This window comes from Macaca fascicularis, chromosome 7 (genome assembly GCF_037993035.2).
Source record: "Macaca fascicularis isolate 582-1 chromosome 7, T2T-MFA8v1.1".
In the NCBI taxonomy this organism is placed as follows: Eukaryota; Metazoa; Chordata; class Mammalia; order Primates; family Cercopithecidae; genus Macaca; species Macaca fascicularis.
Genome location: NC_088381.1, coordinates 53,472,190 through 53,490,324, shown reverse-complemented (window position 1 = coordinate 53,490,324; position 18,135 = coordinate 53,472,190). Strand labels below are relative to the sequence as shown.

Below are 18,135 nucleotides of genomic sequence, written 5' to 3'. Positions count from 1 at the left end.
GTGACTGTTCTGTCAACTGGGTGCTGAAGTAACGGTGATGACCTGGGAGCAGAGCCCCCAGCCAACCTGCAGTGGGCTTTTGTGGCTTTATTTAAACCATCAAGACGCAGGGTTATTTGCCACAGCTGCCTAACCTAGCCCATCCTAACTCAGGAAGCGCGGTGTGCCAGGGCAGGGAACTTGGGTTCCATGGTCTGAGGAATGACTCCGTTTCAGATGGACTGGCAGGGGTGGGGGCTGCGGAATGGGATGATCAGAGCCTGCTTAGCGTGCATCACAGGGTCACAGGACGCTCAGAGCTCTTTGCTCTAGGTGAGAGTACCACGGGGCTGACCTACAGAGGGTGCAGGGTGGGGAGGTTTCTCCCCAAAGTTGTGGAGGACTGGGAGAGAGGTCTGGGCTGGAGACGGTGGTCTTTGAAACCAGCATATTGGATGAGGCTTTGATGGAGGAGAGAAGAGGGATGAGGCCTTAGGGAGGCTAAATTGTGGAAAACCAAAAATTCAAATGCATTATTCACATGGCCCAACATAATATTCTAGCCTTACAATGGAGCATACAAGGTTTTGGGGGCTGTGAAATTCAAACTCAAGAACTGCATGTGGAACCCTGAACTGGAAAGGGGGCTATGGAGAAACAGACACCAAAGGCCTCAGCATTATTTTAAAATTCAATCTTTCCCATAAGTAAAAACCACTGGGCTTCCCTGAGGTTTTTTTCAAGTGCAAGAACATCCAGCAGGGACGTACCCGAGGTCTGCTGCTTCTCACACCCTGGGGTGCTGTGGCACCTCAGCCTCCACTGTGCCCACCTTGACAGGTGTGGAGGTGGGGGGCACTGAGGTCACTTGTAGTTCTGGATTCTAACCCCCTTCCCATTTCAGGGTTCCATATGCAATTCTTATGGGTGATGACAGAGCACCCCTATCCTGGCACCTGCAGGCTCAGCCCCTGGGCACCCCCAGCTCCAGTGCTGGACTTTGCTGGAAGCTGAAGCTCTGATATTTTAACCTTGAGCACTGCCTGCAATTATGGTTCACAGGCACCAGGTGATGGGCATGCTCTAGAGCCAGGCCGAGTTGTCTCTGCCCTCGGGTTTAGGGGTTGCTGGGGTTCTGGCACATGTAGAACAGCCCCAACCCAGACTTACCACTGCTGGGCCCATTGTAATACTGACTGATGTAGCTGTTCATGTCGTCCTTCACCATGGCTTCTACAGAGGTGGGGACAGAGAAGGGTGAGTGCATCAAGTTCATTCTCTTCCCCTTATACTCTTGTTTCCACCCCCACGGCCATAACAGAAGGCTTCTGTCTCACAGAAGCCCTTGGTGTGTGTGACAGGAGCTGCCTCCTGGTTCTCCATGGGGACTGCCTGTCTCACCTGCCCCAGGGGCTGGACTGCACTGGGTGCTGGGGGACCCAGGTTCTGATGAAGCACCTGCCTTAGTACTGACCTGGACAGACCCCTTCCCCTCGGTCCCGTTTCCCCATCTCTGAGATAAGGGGTGTGGAAATAACTTCTCAGGGCTTTTCCTTGTCTGGATGGCCTGAGCCTTCACTGCCTGAACTTCTCAAGGGCACCGGAAACACTGCCCTCGGTAGAGAAGCCTTGAAATCCCATCTGCAGGAATACACGGCCAGCCACAGGGCTGATTTGCCATCCAGACAGCCCCCCGGGGCTCGATCCACCTGACGGCTCCAGCCTTCCCTGCAGTACAGGAACAGACCTGGGGAGGTGGGGTGCTGGGGATCTCCACCACCTGCACTGTTCCTACATACAGTAGGTACTTAGTACATAATTACTGAGCAAATTACAGAAGGGGAGGTGAAAGGCTGTCCATGTCAAGGGGGATGGGAATAGGGTCTTAAATATTGACCAGCCTGGGCAACATAGGGAGACCCCATCTCTACAAAAAAATTTTAAACATTAGCTGGGCATGGTGTTGCACACCTGTGGTCCCAACTACTAGGGAGGCTGAGGTGGGAGGGCTGGCTGAGGCTGCAGTGAGCTGTGATCACACCACTGCACTCCAGTCTGGGTGACCAAGTAAGACCCTGTCTTCAAATAAATAAGGAATCTTGGTTCACCTCCTGAGAGAAGCAGGGAGGGAATGGGAGGAGAGTTGAGATTTTCAGAGTGGCCTGAGAGTGGGAGGAAAGCCAAGTGCTCGGAGACCCCAAAAGCCATCCTAAGAGCTAGGCCTTGTTCCAAGGGCAGCAAGGCAGTGAGGGGCCACAGGAAGGTCTGAACTTGGTCAAGTGTGATTGGGAGAGGCCACCCCCAAAGTTGTGGCAGGAAGACCAGAGACTGCAATGCCTAGGGTGGGGTCAGGCACCAGAAAGCCCTCAGCATGGGAGGGCTGAGGGCTGTCCTCTCTCTCCCATGGAAGTCTGGAAGTGCTCCAGGGCTGCCCCTAGAGCCCGAGTCTGCACCCCCAGGAGCTTCTCTGAGGAATGGCATCAGCAGACCCCCTGGGTTCTGAGAGCCCTTCCCAGGCACACCTGTGAGCTGCAGAAGCCAGTGTGCCCTGACCCTGGGAGGCTGGAGGCAGCACAGCAGGGCCTGGCTCTTAAAAGCTTTTCTGGCCTCTTTTGATCTGTAAATGCCTGCAGTCAGAGGTATGTTTTGCACTAATGCTGGGGTTGAGGGAGGGAGGGCCCCGGGCTGGCTCCGGGCCCTGATCCTCATCAGCCAGCTACACTTTTCTTGCAGCTGGGCATCCGTATGCTGTGTGTACTGCCAATGCTGTCTAGCCTGGCTGCCACCCTGGGAAGCCAGGGGTAACTGATGCCTGCAAGCTGGAGGCTCAGGACCTCCAGGCCCTATGGGCCAGGTTGGAGGATCTGGTCAATCTTGGTTTTATCCTGAGACCACACCTGCAGGGAATCCAGAGGGCCATGTGATGTGAGTAGGACAATGAGCTCAGCTGAAGTATCCACAGACCAGCGAAACTTTAACCCAAGAGCCACTTGCAGGAGGAGGCCAGGGTAAATGAGAAAATCCCAGATGCTGAGTTCTTGTCCTTGTGCTGCCACTGGCCTGCCATGGGGGCTCAAGCAGGTCCCATCCCCTCTCTGGGCCTTTCTTCATCTGTACCCCCATGGCACCGGTGAGGCTCTTTCAGATTGTGATGGGGCCAGGCAGATGGTTCTGAAGTTCCAAGAGGTGACGGAATCACAGCGGAGTGTGAAGGGACTAGAGGCACCTTGGCCAGTTCCCAGTGCAGGAGTCCCCTGGATGCCAGCCTGAGAGGGCTGTCTCCACCACAGCCTGCACACCTCTAGGAAGGGCGTGCCTGCCTCTTTGTGGAGCAGCTCTGGTCACCAGCTCCTGGGCAGCTTCTCATTCATCTGTGCTCAGTGGAGTCACAGTGAGCCCACCCTTTGCCATGTATTGAGCCCAGGAGTCCCTGCCTGCGGGGAGCACAGTCAGGGCCTCCCGGCATGTCAACTCCTGGTCAAACGGCCCATTAGCATTTAATCAGGAAGTGCCTACTATGTGTGAGGCTTACAGGTCCTGGTCCTGCCTTCCACACAGGTACCAAGGACAAGCCTATTTCTACTCACGGTCTCTATGACAGCCCTTCCACCACCTGAAAAGCCCCTCACATCCCTCCTGGGAAGTCTCCTTTCCTTGGAAAGCCCCTGTGCATTCTCTACCCCTCCCTGGTTTCCCAGCCTTTCCACCCTGAAGGCTTCACTATGGACTCCAGCTGTGACCAGAATGGGAGGAGGGATGGAGGGAGGGACTAGTGTTTACTCTCAAAGCTCCAGACCTAGGGGTCCACACTTCACACACTGATCTCCCTGCCCCTGTGCTGCAAGGCCGTGATTATTGAATAGACTGTGCCAAGTGCACCAAGATCCGATGTGATCACACTGCCCTAATGCACCCTCACATCCTCCGAGCGTGTTCAGAAACTGCCCTCCTCTGCCAACTCATGTGGAGCTTGTGGCCAGCATGGACGCCCAGGTCTTGTCTGCAGGAGCTGAGGCCAGGCCAGGCCTTTCCCACCCTGTACTCATGTAACCCCCAAGGAGGGCTCATCACCCTGGGCAAATGTCAGCTTGCTGGGCTCAGCCCAGAGGCTCAGCTTGCTGGAGACATCCTGAGTCCTGGCTCAGCCCACCAAGGTATTAGATCGTTCTGCTTTCTCTATGTTGTCTACATAATTGAGGAGGCTCACATCTTCGTGCAAGCTGTTGATAAAAATAACCTAAGCCAGGTGACCTTCAGCCCAGACATCCCTCCTGAGCTTCGGACTGGTCTGGCCGACCGTCCCTGGACAACTCCTGGCTGGCCTCCAGCTGCCTCTGACTCAACATGTCCAAAATAGAACTCGGTTTATCCATCCTCCTCTGTGGCATCTATCTTGGTGACTGGTTCCTGGCACTTTTTAGTGCCTCTCTCTTACTAACAACTTGATTTCCACCAAGTCTGTGACCAGTTGAGGGAACGCTGGCCCTGTGACCAGTCTTAGATCAGACTTCACGGACACTGTTGGCCTCACACGGGGCTGCCCACCTTCCATTTAAGAATAAGCCCCTGCCCCCAGGGGTTTGCTTTGATTCAGCCCTGAGGAGCCCTGGAGACGTGCAGGGAGAACCCACAGGACCGTGTTGTGCAGCCCTTGGAGGGGCAGGAAAGAATGGGCACAAACACAGGCTTCAGAACAAAACAGACCCAGGGCCAACCCAGCTCTGCAGGGCATGTGCTGTGTGGCCTTAGGTAGATCCCTTAGCCACTCTGAGCTTCAGCTTCTTCACCCATAAAATGGGGATAGCAAATGCCTACCCTGCTGGTGAACTGGTAAGAGTCACTGAGATCATGAATGTTTAGCCCAGGGCCATCCCTTGCCTCCCTGAACCCCTGGCTCCAAAGTCTCAGTGCTTTCTGTGGCAGCTGCTCTCTGCTGCCCGGCGCCTTTCTTCCCAGGGTGTGAGCACTTTGCAAACCCAACCTGACTAATCCTCCTAAAGCCCGTCAAGTGCAGTGGTGCCAACGCTCGTTATGTATGTTTTACCCCTTGGGTGGAGCCCCCGACCTGCCCAGCCAGGAGGCAGAGGTGGAGAGAAAAGGTGGTGAGTCAGCTGGGCCAGGCTTCCTGGAGGTGGTGGGGACTGGTCAGGCTGCGTGGACTCTGGTGTGGCAGAGGGGCATGAGGCGCCAACCACATGCCCTGTGCAGACCCAGGCCCCAAAGCCCAAGGCAAGGCCCCGATTCCTGGTTTGGGCCCCTGCTCCCAAACTCCAACTTGCTCTTCCATGGCTTGGCAGCCCTCACCAAGGGAGGGCACTAATATTCACTGAACTCCTACTGTATACGAGGGATGAGAGCTGCACATATGACTAAATGCTCAATCCTTCTCAGTGAAGAACTTCTGCACCTGTTTCATTTTTGAAACACTAAGACTGAGACAGGACCAGCTACATAATTTCTAGGTCCCTTGTTTAAAAAGTATTAAGAATTTCAAGAGGGTAACAGCAGAGCAGTGAACCAAAGTTAGGCCCTGTGTGACCACACAGGTCATGCGTCCATGAAGCCAGCCCTGATCACAGAAGTAACTTGTTCAAAGCCAAATTGAAATTCAAACCCAGACCTGAGTCCTAAACCCATGTCCCTCTGGTTGCTTCAAGTGCTACTTTGTGTGAGGCTCTTTCAGATCTAGTCCTACAGCCCTGGGGTTCCTGGGGTCCCCGATGTCCCGGTCAGGGCCACACATTTGGAGGCCAGTGGAGAGTCTTGCCTTCATGATCACCCAGGCCCACTCCTCTCCAAGGACAAGCACTGGTGCCAGCTCAGCTCCCTCCCCTGGGGCTGCCTGGTGGAGGGCAGGCACAGAGCAGGCTGGCCACATGCACCCCTGCAGCAGTGTCTCTGGATGCTGCAACAGCATAGGGGACGTGAAGGTTCCCTGTGATATATGGTGAAATCCGTGGCACTCCCACCAGGGGCTGTAATTCATAAGTTATGGGCGAGCTTCAAGACTAATAAATTTGGGAGAGAAGTATTAATGACTACACAGGGGCACTGTGAACTTGGCAGGCCCCAAAGCCTGGAACTCTGCAGCCTAGGTTTTAAAAATGATTTGTGCTAGAGCAAGTCTAAACAGAAGCTGCTTGGCGTTGTCTGACTGTGACCTGCTGGCAACTGTTGAGACTGTGGAGCCGCTTCCTCCTCACGGCTGGGGCTGGCACCCCGCCCTCCTGGGCTGCCCTCCCCCACCCTGCAAAACACAGGGCCCTCCCGAGGCTCTGTGACTCACGGCTCATGTCTGTAGGTTAATCCCTGGATTGTCTGTGTCCTGTGCATGAGGTGGGCCTCAGAGCCTCGCTGGCCTGAAGGTCACAGTTAGTTAGCAACAAGCACTGCCCTTACTTCATCTCCAGAGTGGCCTACAGTGCTCTCAGCTTGTCCAGCCATAATTTCTAATGTCATGAAAATCCCTCCCTGGACACAGTTCCTGGTCAAGGAGAGATCAGCTGGGGGATGCCCTGTGTCCCTGGACCATGCGAGGCTGTGAATCACACGTGTCCCTCGCCAGCCCCATGTTCTGCCCTCTGCCTTGGAGGCACTGGCTTTGCTGTTGATGCTCTGGGGCTGGCTGTGAAACAGTGTGCGGAGGGAGCTGCCTAGGCTGGGGCAGGCAGCATCCACAGAGCTGGGAGGTACCCAGGGGATGCCCCAGAAGCAGGGAAGAGTGGGCAGGGGGGACCCCAGGGCTGGATGGAGAGGCATCTGCACCTGCTCCTGGGGTGCATGTCTGGCACCTCTATGGGAGGCCTGGGCCTGCCCTATCCAGGTATCCCCTACCCTAGTTTCCAGAAGGGTGAGCAGGGACACTGCAGACCCTGTGACATCCTGCTGGTGACACATAGCCAATCAGTTTCCCCAAGTGGCCTTCGACTCCGACCCGATTTCTCCCTTCTGCCCCTGCCTCCCTCCTCCTCCTCCTCCTCCTCCTCCTGGAAGTTGCCCACTATGGGGATTGCAGAGAGAGGAGGAGCAGGAGGGCCAGGCAGGACTGAAAGCTTCAGAGCACTCCTAGAATGTGCAGGAGTATTTTAAAGGCTGGTTTGTTTGTGGAACCTCCAAGTCCAGATCTTGGCTCCCCTGTGGGCTCAAATGTGGCATCTGGCATTCAGGCTCTTGTAGGTCATTGGCTGAGGGACAAGGGCTATGCTGTTAGCTCTAAAGCCAATGACCCTGATGAGAGAGACAGAGGAGGTGTCGCGGAGAGCAGCCATACCGGGAGTGCTGAGACCTGCAGAAAGAACATCACGGGGCAGGCCCAAGCCCCAGGTGAGGTGCAGCCTCAAGACTGGCTGTGGGCAGAGCCAGGAGGCTGTAACAGAGGAAGATCCTGGAATGGGCTGTGAGATTGTAAATCTGCTCCTTTCATCCTTAGAAAGCCAGGCAAAGTGGGCAAAAGTTGTTCCCACCTTCCAGAAGAACTTTCAAAAAGAATAAGAAGGCAGATTCCACAAGCACCAGCCTTGGGGCTGAAAGCCAAGTGTGGGGTCTCTGGGGTGAACTACTGCTGACTGGCCTCAGCTCCTAGAGAAGACGCAGGGCTTCACAGCAGGACAAGTGATGTCAGAGAGCCTTATTTTGTTCTTTGATCAGTTACCGGCTTGAAGATTACATTCAATGCAACAAACTATGGAGAAATGGCTGAGGCAGGCCCTGAAGTAAGTTTAGAGGGGAGACACACATAAACGCTTATGGCAGCGGAGCAGGATCCAGACCTGGGAGTCGGTGTAAGGTTGCCAGGGAAGGGTGTGGAGATCTGGGAGCTGACTCTAAGATGGGTTCTAAGCATGAAGAGAAGTCTGGTAGGCAGGCTGGGCCATCCTGTGAACAGCATGCAGAGACTCAGAGACCGCACAGAACATTTACAGAACTAAAAGTTCCATTCCTCTAGAGTGAAAAGCAAGCTGAGGAGGCAACCCGGGGCAAGATCATCAGGGGTCTTATGTGCCTGCCCCCTCTTAAGGGTTGAATGGGCACCGCCTCTTCATTCATATGTTGAAGCCTTAACCCCAAGTACCTCAGGATGTGGTCTTGGAAAGAAAGCGGTTGCAGATGTCATTAGTTCAGATGAGGTCCTTACATGACTGGGGCCCTTATAAAAAGGGGAAATCTAGATCCAGACATGCACATAGGGAGGACGCCATGTGCAGATGAAGAAGACAGAGCAGGGTGATGCTACTGTAAGCCATGGATGCCGAGGACTGCCAGCCGCCACCAGGAGCCAGGGGGAGGCCTGGGACAGATTCTCACTCCCAGCCCCCGGAGGGAAGCATCCATGCCCAACCCTGATCTCAGGTTCCGGCCCCAGCACCGTGAGACAATACGTTGCTGGAGTTTGTGCTAGCCAGTCTGTGGCATTTTGTTATGGTCGTCCCAGCAAACTAATCCACCAGCCTAAGGGGCGTGGGCTTTTTCCTGAGGGACACAGGGAACCAGGAAAGGCGGAAGTCGGGGAGTGGTGTGAAAGATTTTTGGAACAATCACGGTATGGTGGGGTAGGGGAGACTGCAGAGGGGAGAGGAGACTGCAGAGGGCAGGGAGCTGGGCAAGGTCCAGACATAATAAAGGCTGAATGATGAAGATGAAGAAGGGGACTGTTTCAATTAATCAGGAATTGGCAATGGGTTGTGAATCAGGACCTACCAAGCCCTGGAGTAAAGGCAGGAATCAAACAAGCTACAGATGAACACTGATGACTACGAAGTTCTACGAAGTTCTGCACGAGGCTACAAAAAGCCTGTTGCCCAAGGCAGGACTGCCGGGACACACGGCTCAGATGAGCTGTGTGGGGAGTACATAAGGCTGGGTCAGCTATGAGCTCAGCCAAGTGGTCCCCACAAACTCAGGAGCCTTCTGGCTGCATCGTGGGGGTCCCGGGTCCAGAAAAAAAAAGCAAGAGTGCCCCCCTCAACATTCTGCCTTGGGCTTGCAGCACCCCAGTAACTGCATTCATTTGTGGATGTTACTCTGAGAGGGACCAAAACACTGGAGAGCTCTGGGAGGAGGCAGTACAGCAAGAACTTGGAGAGCGCGTCCCCTGAAGGTTGACTGTGGAAATGCAGGTGACGTCCCTGGAGGAGAAACAATCTCTAAACGGTCTCAGCTGGGATGGCACTGCCTGTGCGTGAAACCCATGGCCAGCAGGGAGGCAGGAGCAAGGGACCAGGCCTCAGTGCAGTCTGAGGAAGAACTTTCTTACAGGCAGAGCCGTGTGGAGGTGGGGTGGGTTCCCCAGGGAGATATGAAGCACTTATTCTTAGAGGAGGGCGAGCTGCAGCTGCACGGCTCATGGCAGGGAGTTATAGAGGGGATTCTCACATCAGCTGAAGGGGTGGACCCAGAAGTCCCCTCTAGCCCCCAGATCCTATGTTTCTAAGATCTGAAGATCTCTCAAAAGAGTGGCTGGACACAGTGGCTCATGCCTGCAAACCCAGCACTTTCAATGGCTGAGGCAGGAGGATCCACTTGAGGCCGAGTTTGAGACCAGCCTGGGCAACATAGCAAGACCCCATCTCTACAAAAATAAAATAAAAACATTAGTTGGGTGAGATGGTGTACACCTATGAACCCAGCTACTCAGGAGGCTGAGGTGGGAGGATCACTTGAGCCCAGGAGTCTGAGGTGGCAGTGAACTATTATGATACCACTGCACTCCAGGAGTGAGACCCTGTCTCAAAAAAAAAAAAAAAAAAAAAAAAAAAGCGACCATTCATTTCCCAAAAGCTGTTTGCAGTGTGTTGCAGTGCCTTACAGCCCTTAGAGCTTTCTCACAGCCATCGGTTCCTCATAGGTCCTGTGAGGCAGACGAACTGAGCTAGGAGTCCATTTTACAGAAGGGAACGCTGAAGCCTCCAGTCACGGAGCTGGGGAGTGGCAGAGACTACAGCTCAGGCCTCTTGCCTCCCGACCTGCTCAACTTGCCCGGCTGTCTCCTCACTGCCCTGGAGGGGACACGGCATGCCAAGGAAGAGTGGCTCCTGGATGAAGCTGGGGTTTTGGGTCCCGTAGCCCGAATTCACAGTCCAGCGCCACCATTTCCTGGCTTGGGTGGCCCCGTGCAATTCCCGAAACCTCTAAGCCTCGCAGCAGCCCTGTGAGGAAGCCTCAGTACTGCTCCTATTTGACAGCTAGCAAAACTGAGCCCCCAAGAGACTCCCATCACATAACTGGCTGATAGAAGAGTTGGGATTTGAATCTAGAAATAACTCCCTTCCATACAGGACCCTACCCTGGACTGTGGCTAGTGTTCCCATCTCCACTAACATCACTGTCCCATGAATTCTCACCGTCTGCCAGGCTCAGGCTCTGAGCTGCTGTGGCCCCGGGCCTGGACTTATTTGGGCCCCAGTAGGTGGCATTCCAGTAGGAAGCCCCAGACCTCTGTCTGGAAGCCTGGCTCTGCCACTTATTAGCGATACGCCTTTGGACGGCTTTCCTGGGTCTCAGTTTCTTAGCCATACAACAGGAAAGTCACACCTCCTCCTCTGGCTGCCGTGAGGACAGGGAAGACACCGCACACAACGCACGCCAGTGGCCACAGGCATGAAATGGGGACGAGTCATTTCTAGTTTGGGTCGGTGGCTGGACTACATACTCTCCTGGGCTGTGACAGGCAGTACCAAGGCTACGGACCTGAGGGTGTCCCCCAATCACGAGTTAAGGAGGGGCAAGGAACCCCACCCACTCTGCACACGGTCCCGGGGCGCGAGAAGGGGGCGAGGGGCACCCCTGGCCATGGCACTCTGGGGCCGGGTGGAGATGCAGGCTTACCTTGCGAGGGCTGCAGCTCCTCCACGACGCTCTCAGCCGCTGTCTCCTCCTCCCACGTGCCGGCCTCCACCACTTTGAAGCGGCTGCGCGGCTGGCTGAGCACGTGCGGGGCCTGGAGCGCCGCCTCGCGCTCCGCAGCCAGGTCCAGGTCCTGCTGCGCCAGGTGTGCGCGCAGCTGTCGGATCTCAAACTGCGGAGAGAGAAGGGCTGGGCTGGATCAGCTGGCGGGGACCTCCAGCCTGACCTCTGGGCGCTTTGCTCCCACATGGGGGTGGAGTGGGGAGGACTGGGCTGAGTCTCCTGCGGCTGGATGATTCCTTAGGAATCTCCCAGCATCGCGGTTCGCAAGATCTTCTTAAGGTTGCGGAGCCTTTTCCAACCTGTGCGATCCTGTGTCTCAGGTGCCTTGCAGTCTGGCCCCCATCTCACGGATGCCCGGGTGAGGAAACACAACGTGTTTCCTTTGTGGAAAGGCCACTGGACAGGGAGTCAGGAGCCCTGGGTGCAAATTCAGTTCTAGCTCTCCGCACAGATGTGTGACCCCAAAGGGTGCTTGACAACATGAAAGCCTCGTTCAGATGCCTTACACTGATGACTAAGGAAGAACCGGAAACCTCGGGACACCCAGGGCCCGCGTCCCCTCCTGGGGACCCCATCCTGGCGTCACTGCCCGCTTGTTTGAACACTGGCTCATTTTCTTCCAGCAACAACCACTTCCCTCCTCCACGAGGAGGCACCCAGGACCAGACCGGGTTCAGTCCAAGCCGTGTGGCTTCCTGGCCCTGTGGCCTGGAGCAAGTCCCATCACCTATCCAGCCTGTTTTCTTTTCTGTAAAATGGGGTTTTCACCTCTTTGAGGACTTGGGTTGCTTCCTCTTAAGGGCTTCCTCCCAGGTGGAGTGGCAGCCTATTTGAATTTTCCGCATTGCACTTACCACCTTTTGATATTATTGTGTATTTAACGTTTTGTTGATTTTACTTTTATGAAGGTAACACACACACACAACTAAAAGCATTCATGAACAAATAGGGTGGCCAGGCAGCAAGCTGGCCTTGTAAAAGCTGCACACATTTTAATTTTGTTTTACTTTCTGCTGGGGAAAGCTTCTTGGAAAGGCTTCCAGATACCTCTTGGGTTTGTGGCTGAGATGGCTGTTCACACGCCAGGGTCTTCCTGAGACATCAGGGCCAACGCGAAGTTTGGGTCTGACATTGCAGGTCCGGGCCGCGGGCTCGCAGGAAGGAGGGCCTTCACCGCCACCTAGTGTTCCCCGCACGCCTCGCACCGCTTCTGCACGGAGCGAGTATGGAGGGCGGACAGCGAATACCACGCCCGGGCGCCCTGCCTAGGAGGTTACCTACTTACCAATGCCGCCCAAATGCACCTCTCCAGCCCTGACCCCTCAAACTGAGGTGTCAGACTCTCACCACCAATGCCTCCATGACAGTATCACTTTCACAGGAGTTGCAAAATCAATCTGGTCAAAGCAGGACTCTTCACTGTCTATCCAAACCTGTTCCTCAAGTGTTTTCATCTTATTTTAGCTGGAGCCAAAAATGCAATCACCTTCCTTGCTTCCTCGCTTTCCCTCACCCCAACATCCCATCCATCCCCCAAGTCCAGCAGCTATCGCGCCTCCCTCCACCTCCACTGCCAGCTCTGGCCCCTACAGCCGCGGCTTCTGGGTCCCTCTGCCATCACTCTAACAGGACTCGTGGGGACTCTCCCACACCCAGGTCAGATCATGACACTCCTGTCCATAAACCTCGATGGTTCGCCACCCAACCTGGGAGATAGCCCGAGCTCCTCAGCCTTGGCTTACAAAGCACCTACACCATCTGGCCCTGCCCACCTGGCCAACTTCGTCTCATCCTCTCTCCCGTGACCTGACCCCAAGACACAATCCTTCTTCTGGTTCTGTAAAGATACCAAGCACGCGCTGGTCTCAGGGCCGCGTTCTCAGCTGCTCCCTCTGTTCCAGATCACATGGTAGCCCCCCTCAGAGGGGCCTTCCCTGATCTGCCACCTAGGACAGCCCCCCAGGCACTCAGTTGCATCAGCCTATCTGAATTCTCTGTATTGCACTTATCACCTTCTGATATTGTGTTTTTAATGTTTTATTGATTTTACTTTTGTGAAAGTAAAACACACACAACTAAAAGCATTCATGAACAACAGGGTGGCCAGGAACCAACCCGGCACTGGACAACCTCCCCATGTCAGTGTCTACAGGTTTGGTCTCTGGGACTGCACAGGTTTTCAGCTTACTGCCTGAGGCTATAATTTTGGTTGCCTCTGTGCTGTGAGTAGGGCAGAGGAATACGGCAGAGGGTCCCACTTTTAGGGGGAAAGACTTTCATTTAATCCTCATTTTCAGCCCTCCACCTTTCCCCAAGTCCCTGCCTAACCCAGTGCCCACATGCAGAGCCCCCTGGTTCATTTTCTCCCGAGGACAAACCCCTGGACTCTTGCAGGGTGGGGGAACTCAGTCTCCTGGCCATGCAGGATTTGGAAGGGCATCTTGGGATCTCGAATATTATGCATGTAGACCTTTAGCCATCCCCACCCTGTGTCAGCTTCACACTACACCCCCTTCCTCCCAGACTCTCAGGGGTTCCGAGGGGAAAAGTACCCCATTTCCCTCACTGTCCTCCTCTGTGGGCACTTTAGTGACCATTCTCCACTCTGTTCAATCAGTTACAACTTTCTTGTCTAGTCTCCATTTCCCCCCAATTCACTAAAATCTCTTTCCTCTTTGTCCTGATGGACAAGACTTAAAGAGACCTTCCTTCCTTCCTTCCTTCCTTCCTTCCTTCCTTCCTTCCTTCCTTCCTTCCTTCCTTCCTTCCTTCCCTCCCTCCCTCCCTCCCTCCCTCCCTTCTCTCTTTCTTTGTCTCCCTCTCTTTTTTTTTGAGACAAGGTTTGTTGTGATGGACAGAGACCTTCCCTCCCTCCCTTCCTTCCTTCCTTCCTTCCTTCCTTCCTTCCTTCCTTCCTTCCTTCCTTCCTTCCCTCCCTCCCTTCTCTCTTTCTTTTTCTCCCTCTCTTTTTCTTTTTTGAGACAAGGTTTGTTGTGATGGACAGAGACCTTCCCTCCCTCCCTCCCTCCCTTCCTTCCTTCCTTCCTTCTTTCCTTCCTTCCTCCCTCCCTCCCTCCTTCCCTCCCTCCCTTCTTTCCTTCTCTTTTTCTGTCTCCCTTTCTTTTTCTTTTTTGAGACAAGGTTTGTCGTGATGGACAGAGACCTACCTACCTACCTTCCTTCCTTCCTTCCTTCCTTCCTTCCTTCCTTCCCTCCCTCCCTCCCTTCTCTCTTTCTTTGTCTCCCTCTCTTTTTCTTTTTTGAGACAAGGTTTGTCATGATGGACAGAGACCTTCCTTTCCTTCCTTCCTTCTTTCCTTCCTTCCTTCCTTCCTTCCTTCCTTCCTTCCTTCCTTCCTTCCTTCCTTCCTTCCTTCCTTCCTTCCCTCCCTCGCTCCCTCCCTTCCTCCCTCCCTTCTCTCTCTTTCTGTCTCTCTTTTTCTTTCTTTTTGGAGACAAGGTTTTACTCTGTCTGCCACACTAAAGTGCAGTGGTGTGATCACAGCTCACTGCAGCCTTGTACTCATGGGCTCAAGTGATTCTCCCACCTCAGCCTCCTGAGTAACTGGGACTACAGGCACACGCCTGGATAATTTTTTATTTTTGTATTTTGTAGAGACAGGGTCTTGCCATGTTGCCCAGACTGGTCTCAAACTTCTGGAGTCAAGCAATCCTCTACCTTCCTCAGCCTCCCAAAGTGCTGGGATTACAGTTGTGAGCCACTGTACTTGTCCAAGAGATAGTTTCTTAATTGTTATGCATTTATAATTTTGTTCTTTATTATCATTCCATTGGGGTTTGGGGAAGGAAATCAGATAAATATTTGTGATCATGCCATGATATGGTTTGGCTGTGTCCCCACCCAAATCTCATCTCAAATTGTAGTTCCCATAATCCTCATGTGTTGTGGGAGGGACCCAGTGGGAGGTGATTGAATCTTGGGGGTGGTTACTCCCATGCTTTCTCATGATAGAGTTCTCACAAGATCTGATGGTTTGGGTTTTGTTTGTTTGTTTGTTTTTGAGACAGAGTCTTGCTCTGTCACCCAGGTGGGAGTACAGTGGCACGATCTTGGCTCACTGCAACCTCCGCCTCCTGGGTTCAAGCCATTCTCCTGTCTCAGCCTCCCCAGTAGCCGGGATTACAGACATGTGCCCAGCTAATTTTTGTATTTTTAGTAGAGACGGGGTTTCACCACGTTGGCCAGGCTGGTCTTGAACTCATGACCTCGTGATCTGCCTGCCTTGATCTGATGGTTTTATAAGGAGCTTTTCCCCCTTTTGCTTGGCACTTGTCCTTGCTGGTGCCATGTGAAGGAGGACGTGTTTGCTTCCCCTTCTGCCATGATTGTGAGTTTCCTGAGGCCTCCCCAGCCCTGCTGAACTGTGAGTCAATTAAACCTTTTTCCTTTATAAATTACCCAGTCTTGGGTATGTCTTTATTAGCAGCGTGAAAACAAACGGCCATTTTTAAAGGATGATCAGTTTACCTCTTGTTCAGCCCCCAGTGGTGTTCCAGTGGGGTGGGGTTGGGGGGGAAGGCATACTTCTAGCATGGCTGATTTCAAGCTATCAACAAGACGCCCTTGGGGGAAATGTGCACAATGGGTTCTTGTGAGCAAGTGACAGCTCCAGCGCACCCCTGCCACCCTCCACCCCCAGGAGAATATCATCTGTGAACCAACAGGGGTCTTGTCTGTTTTGTTGCCTTCAAGAGGCATTCAATAAACATTGCTGAATATATGAACAAATCAATGCAGGAAACCAGTTAGCCTGTTCAACTCCCTGGGTTTAGACTGGGCCCTAACTCCAACCACCAACTGAGCTGCACCCTGTCCCACAGCTAAGACAAAGACCCAGGCCTCATGCTGGCTATGCACTGAGCCCTGACCCTGCTCACACACTGAGCCCGATGCTGGTCACAGACTCAGCCCTAACTTTGGGCTCACACTGGGCTCAGACGCTGAACCTCGACAACCCAGCACTTAAAACACTCAAAGGTGGCTGGAGGTTCACAGAATGAGAAAGCGAGGCTGGCTCGTTATAGGGTGGCCTTTATGTGCAGGCTGAGAGCAGGCAAGCCACCCCCCTGGCAGCAAGGTCTCAGGGCGACTGAGGGCCCACGAGGCAACCCTCCCAAGCTCTGCCAGGGCTGGGAGCCCCTCCCGCCCTGCTGATCTGAACCTCCCATGGGCACACCCAGCCCACTTTCTCCAAGGCCACTCATCGAGGCCTGTAGGCCAGCTAATGGCTTCCTGGCCACTCTGAAGGGATGCATTATTGATGGCTTGTAATTGATATGGAGCTGCCCAAGAGTGTCCCGCTGGAATTCAGGCCAGACAGCCAGAGGCCAGGGCTTGCCCAGCCCCAGGCCCACATGTGCAGATGTAGGCACATACACAGAAGCAAGTTTCAGCTAAAGAGATGAACTCCAAGTGTGTGGCAGTTCTCACATTCATTCATTCAGTAGGAAGTCAAGTAAACCATGGTGGGGCGATGTTAACATTCTGTTATGGGTTTTGGAATGAAAATGCCTTCCTCGGCTTGCAGGTAAAACCTGGATAGCCCCAGAAATGGGGGCTTGTCAGCTGCATTGCAGGGAACAAGTCGCCTCTGAGAGCCAAGCACAGCCCTGGGGTGGTACTTATGGCAGGGGAGGCATGGTGTGTACACGGGCCAGAGGGCCAGAAGGTAAGGGACTGGGGAGCTCTGCCGGGGCCCCACTAGGCAGAGCCTGTAGCCACAGTAAGATGTTTAAAGAACAACTGGAAACCACTGGAATCCTCCAAAGAGAAGGGTAGAGAGGTAGGAATGGCGGTGCACAGTGATCCAGACGAGCATTTTGAAAGGACTATGCTGACTGCAGAATGGATAACAGATTGGATGAGGCCAGAGTGGATATAGGAATGCCAGCTGGGAGGCTACTGCAGCAGTCCATGCCAGAGACAAGGAGGTATGGATGAAGGTGGAGACAGTGGAGACGGAGATAAGAGGAGGGATAAGAGACTACCTTGCAGGTGCAATATCAGCACATGGCATGGACTGGAATGGGGATGAGGGAGAGGACAACCTGCTTTGGGGACAGATTTTGGCAAGCTTCACACCCAGAGGGTGTGGGGTGGCTGGATGCTGTCCATCTCGCCCTGAGAAGGAATGACTGACTCCTCAGAGGGGAAGCGCACATGGGCCAAATGGCTCTCAGCCCAGTCACAGGCTGGGACAGCCCAGGGGGGCTTCAGGAGGTGCTAGCGGGACCCTTAGAGCTGGGCTCCTGGCTCCTCCTATGCTTATCATGGCCACATGTGCCTCCACAGTGTTTCCCTGGGGCCCTAGGACATCAGGGCCTCATGAGTCAGATGGGAAACTGAGGCCCGGAGGTGGGAATGAGCCTCTTGTGCTGGGAGGGAGGGTGGGGGAAAGGCTAGGACCACATGGTGCTTCAGAAGCAAAGCAGGGGCCACAGCCTACACCCCTGGCTTCCAGCCCCCAAGACCTTGCACCAGGGAACTTGCAGCCTTATGGGCAAGATGGAAGTGACTCAGCCCAACAGAATCCAGGGCAGCTTGATGGTAGCAGGGGCCAGGAGAACAGGAAGTCACCAGAGGGAAAAGCAGGGGCTGGAGGCTGAGCCCTTGGCCCATCACTCCTCCCTTGCCCTGACTTTGGATGAACCTCTTTTCTTCCCCTGGCCTCGGTTTCACTGTGTATCCAATAAGGCAAATGGACTCACTGAACTCCCAAGTCTATGACGAGCTCTGTACCAGCTCCAGGACCCCACCCGGAGGGAATGAAGTGTAAGTGCAGTTAAGGCTCAGTACTGTCTTGAGAGCCATCCCCTACTCCCTGCCAAAATGCCCCATTCCCAGAGAACCATCTCTTCAGAGAAAGATAACAGAATCCACAACCTCTAAAATGCATCATCAATGATGTGTAGCACACCATGAGAAGCATTCATCATGCAAATAAGCAGAAAAACATGATTGGTTATCAAGCCATAAAGCAGTTAATAGAAGCTGACCTGGGTAAATATTTGAGTGAACAGACAAGGACTTCAAAATAACTACAATTAATATGTTAACAAAAATATGGGGGAAAGACAGACAAAATGAGTGTAGTGTTTCAGCAGAGGGTTAGACTCTATAAAAAGAATCAAATCAAACTTTTAGAACCCCGATATACTGTATCTGAAATTGAGTAGTTGGTTGGATGGGTTTAACAGGAGACTGGACATGGTAGGCTTGTTGAAGACAGG

General features: G+C 53.7%; 1 protein-coding gene across 6 annotated transcripts in view; it reads right to left on the bottom strand.

The window, feature by feature from the left end:
* The window catches only part of TMEM266 (transmembrane protein 266), a 150,098-nt gene that overhangs the window by 1,538 nt on the left and 130,425 nt on the right, over positions 1-18,135 (bottom strand). For all 6 annotated transcript variants that reach the window (XM_015453121.4, XM_073996419.1, XM_005560149.5 and 3 more), the window contains 2 exons: positions 10,804-10,993; positions 1,150-1,212 (listed from right to left, as the gene is read on the bottom strand). In XM_015453121.4, coding sequence (XP_015308607.1) covers positions 1,150-1,212; positions 10,804-10,993 — 253 coding nt within the window. The remainder of the gene's footprint in view (positions 1-1,149; positions 1,213-10,803; positions 10,994-18,135) is intronic.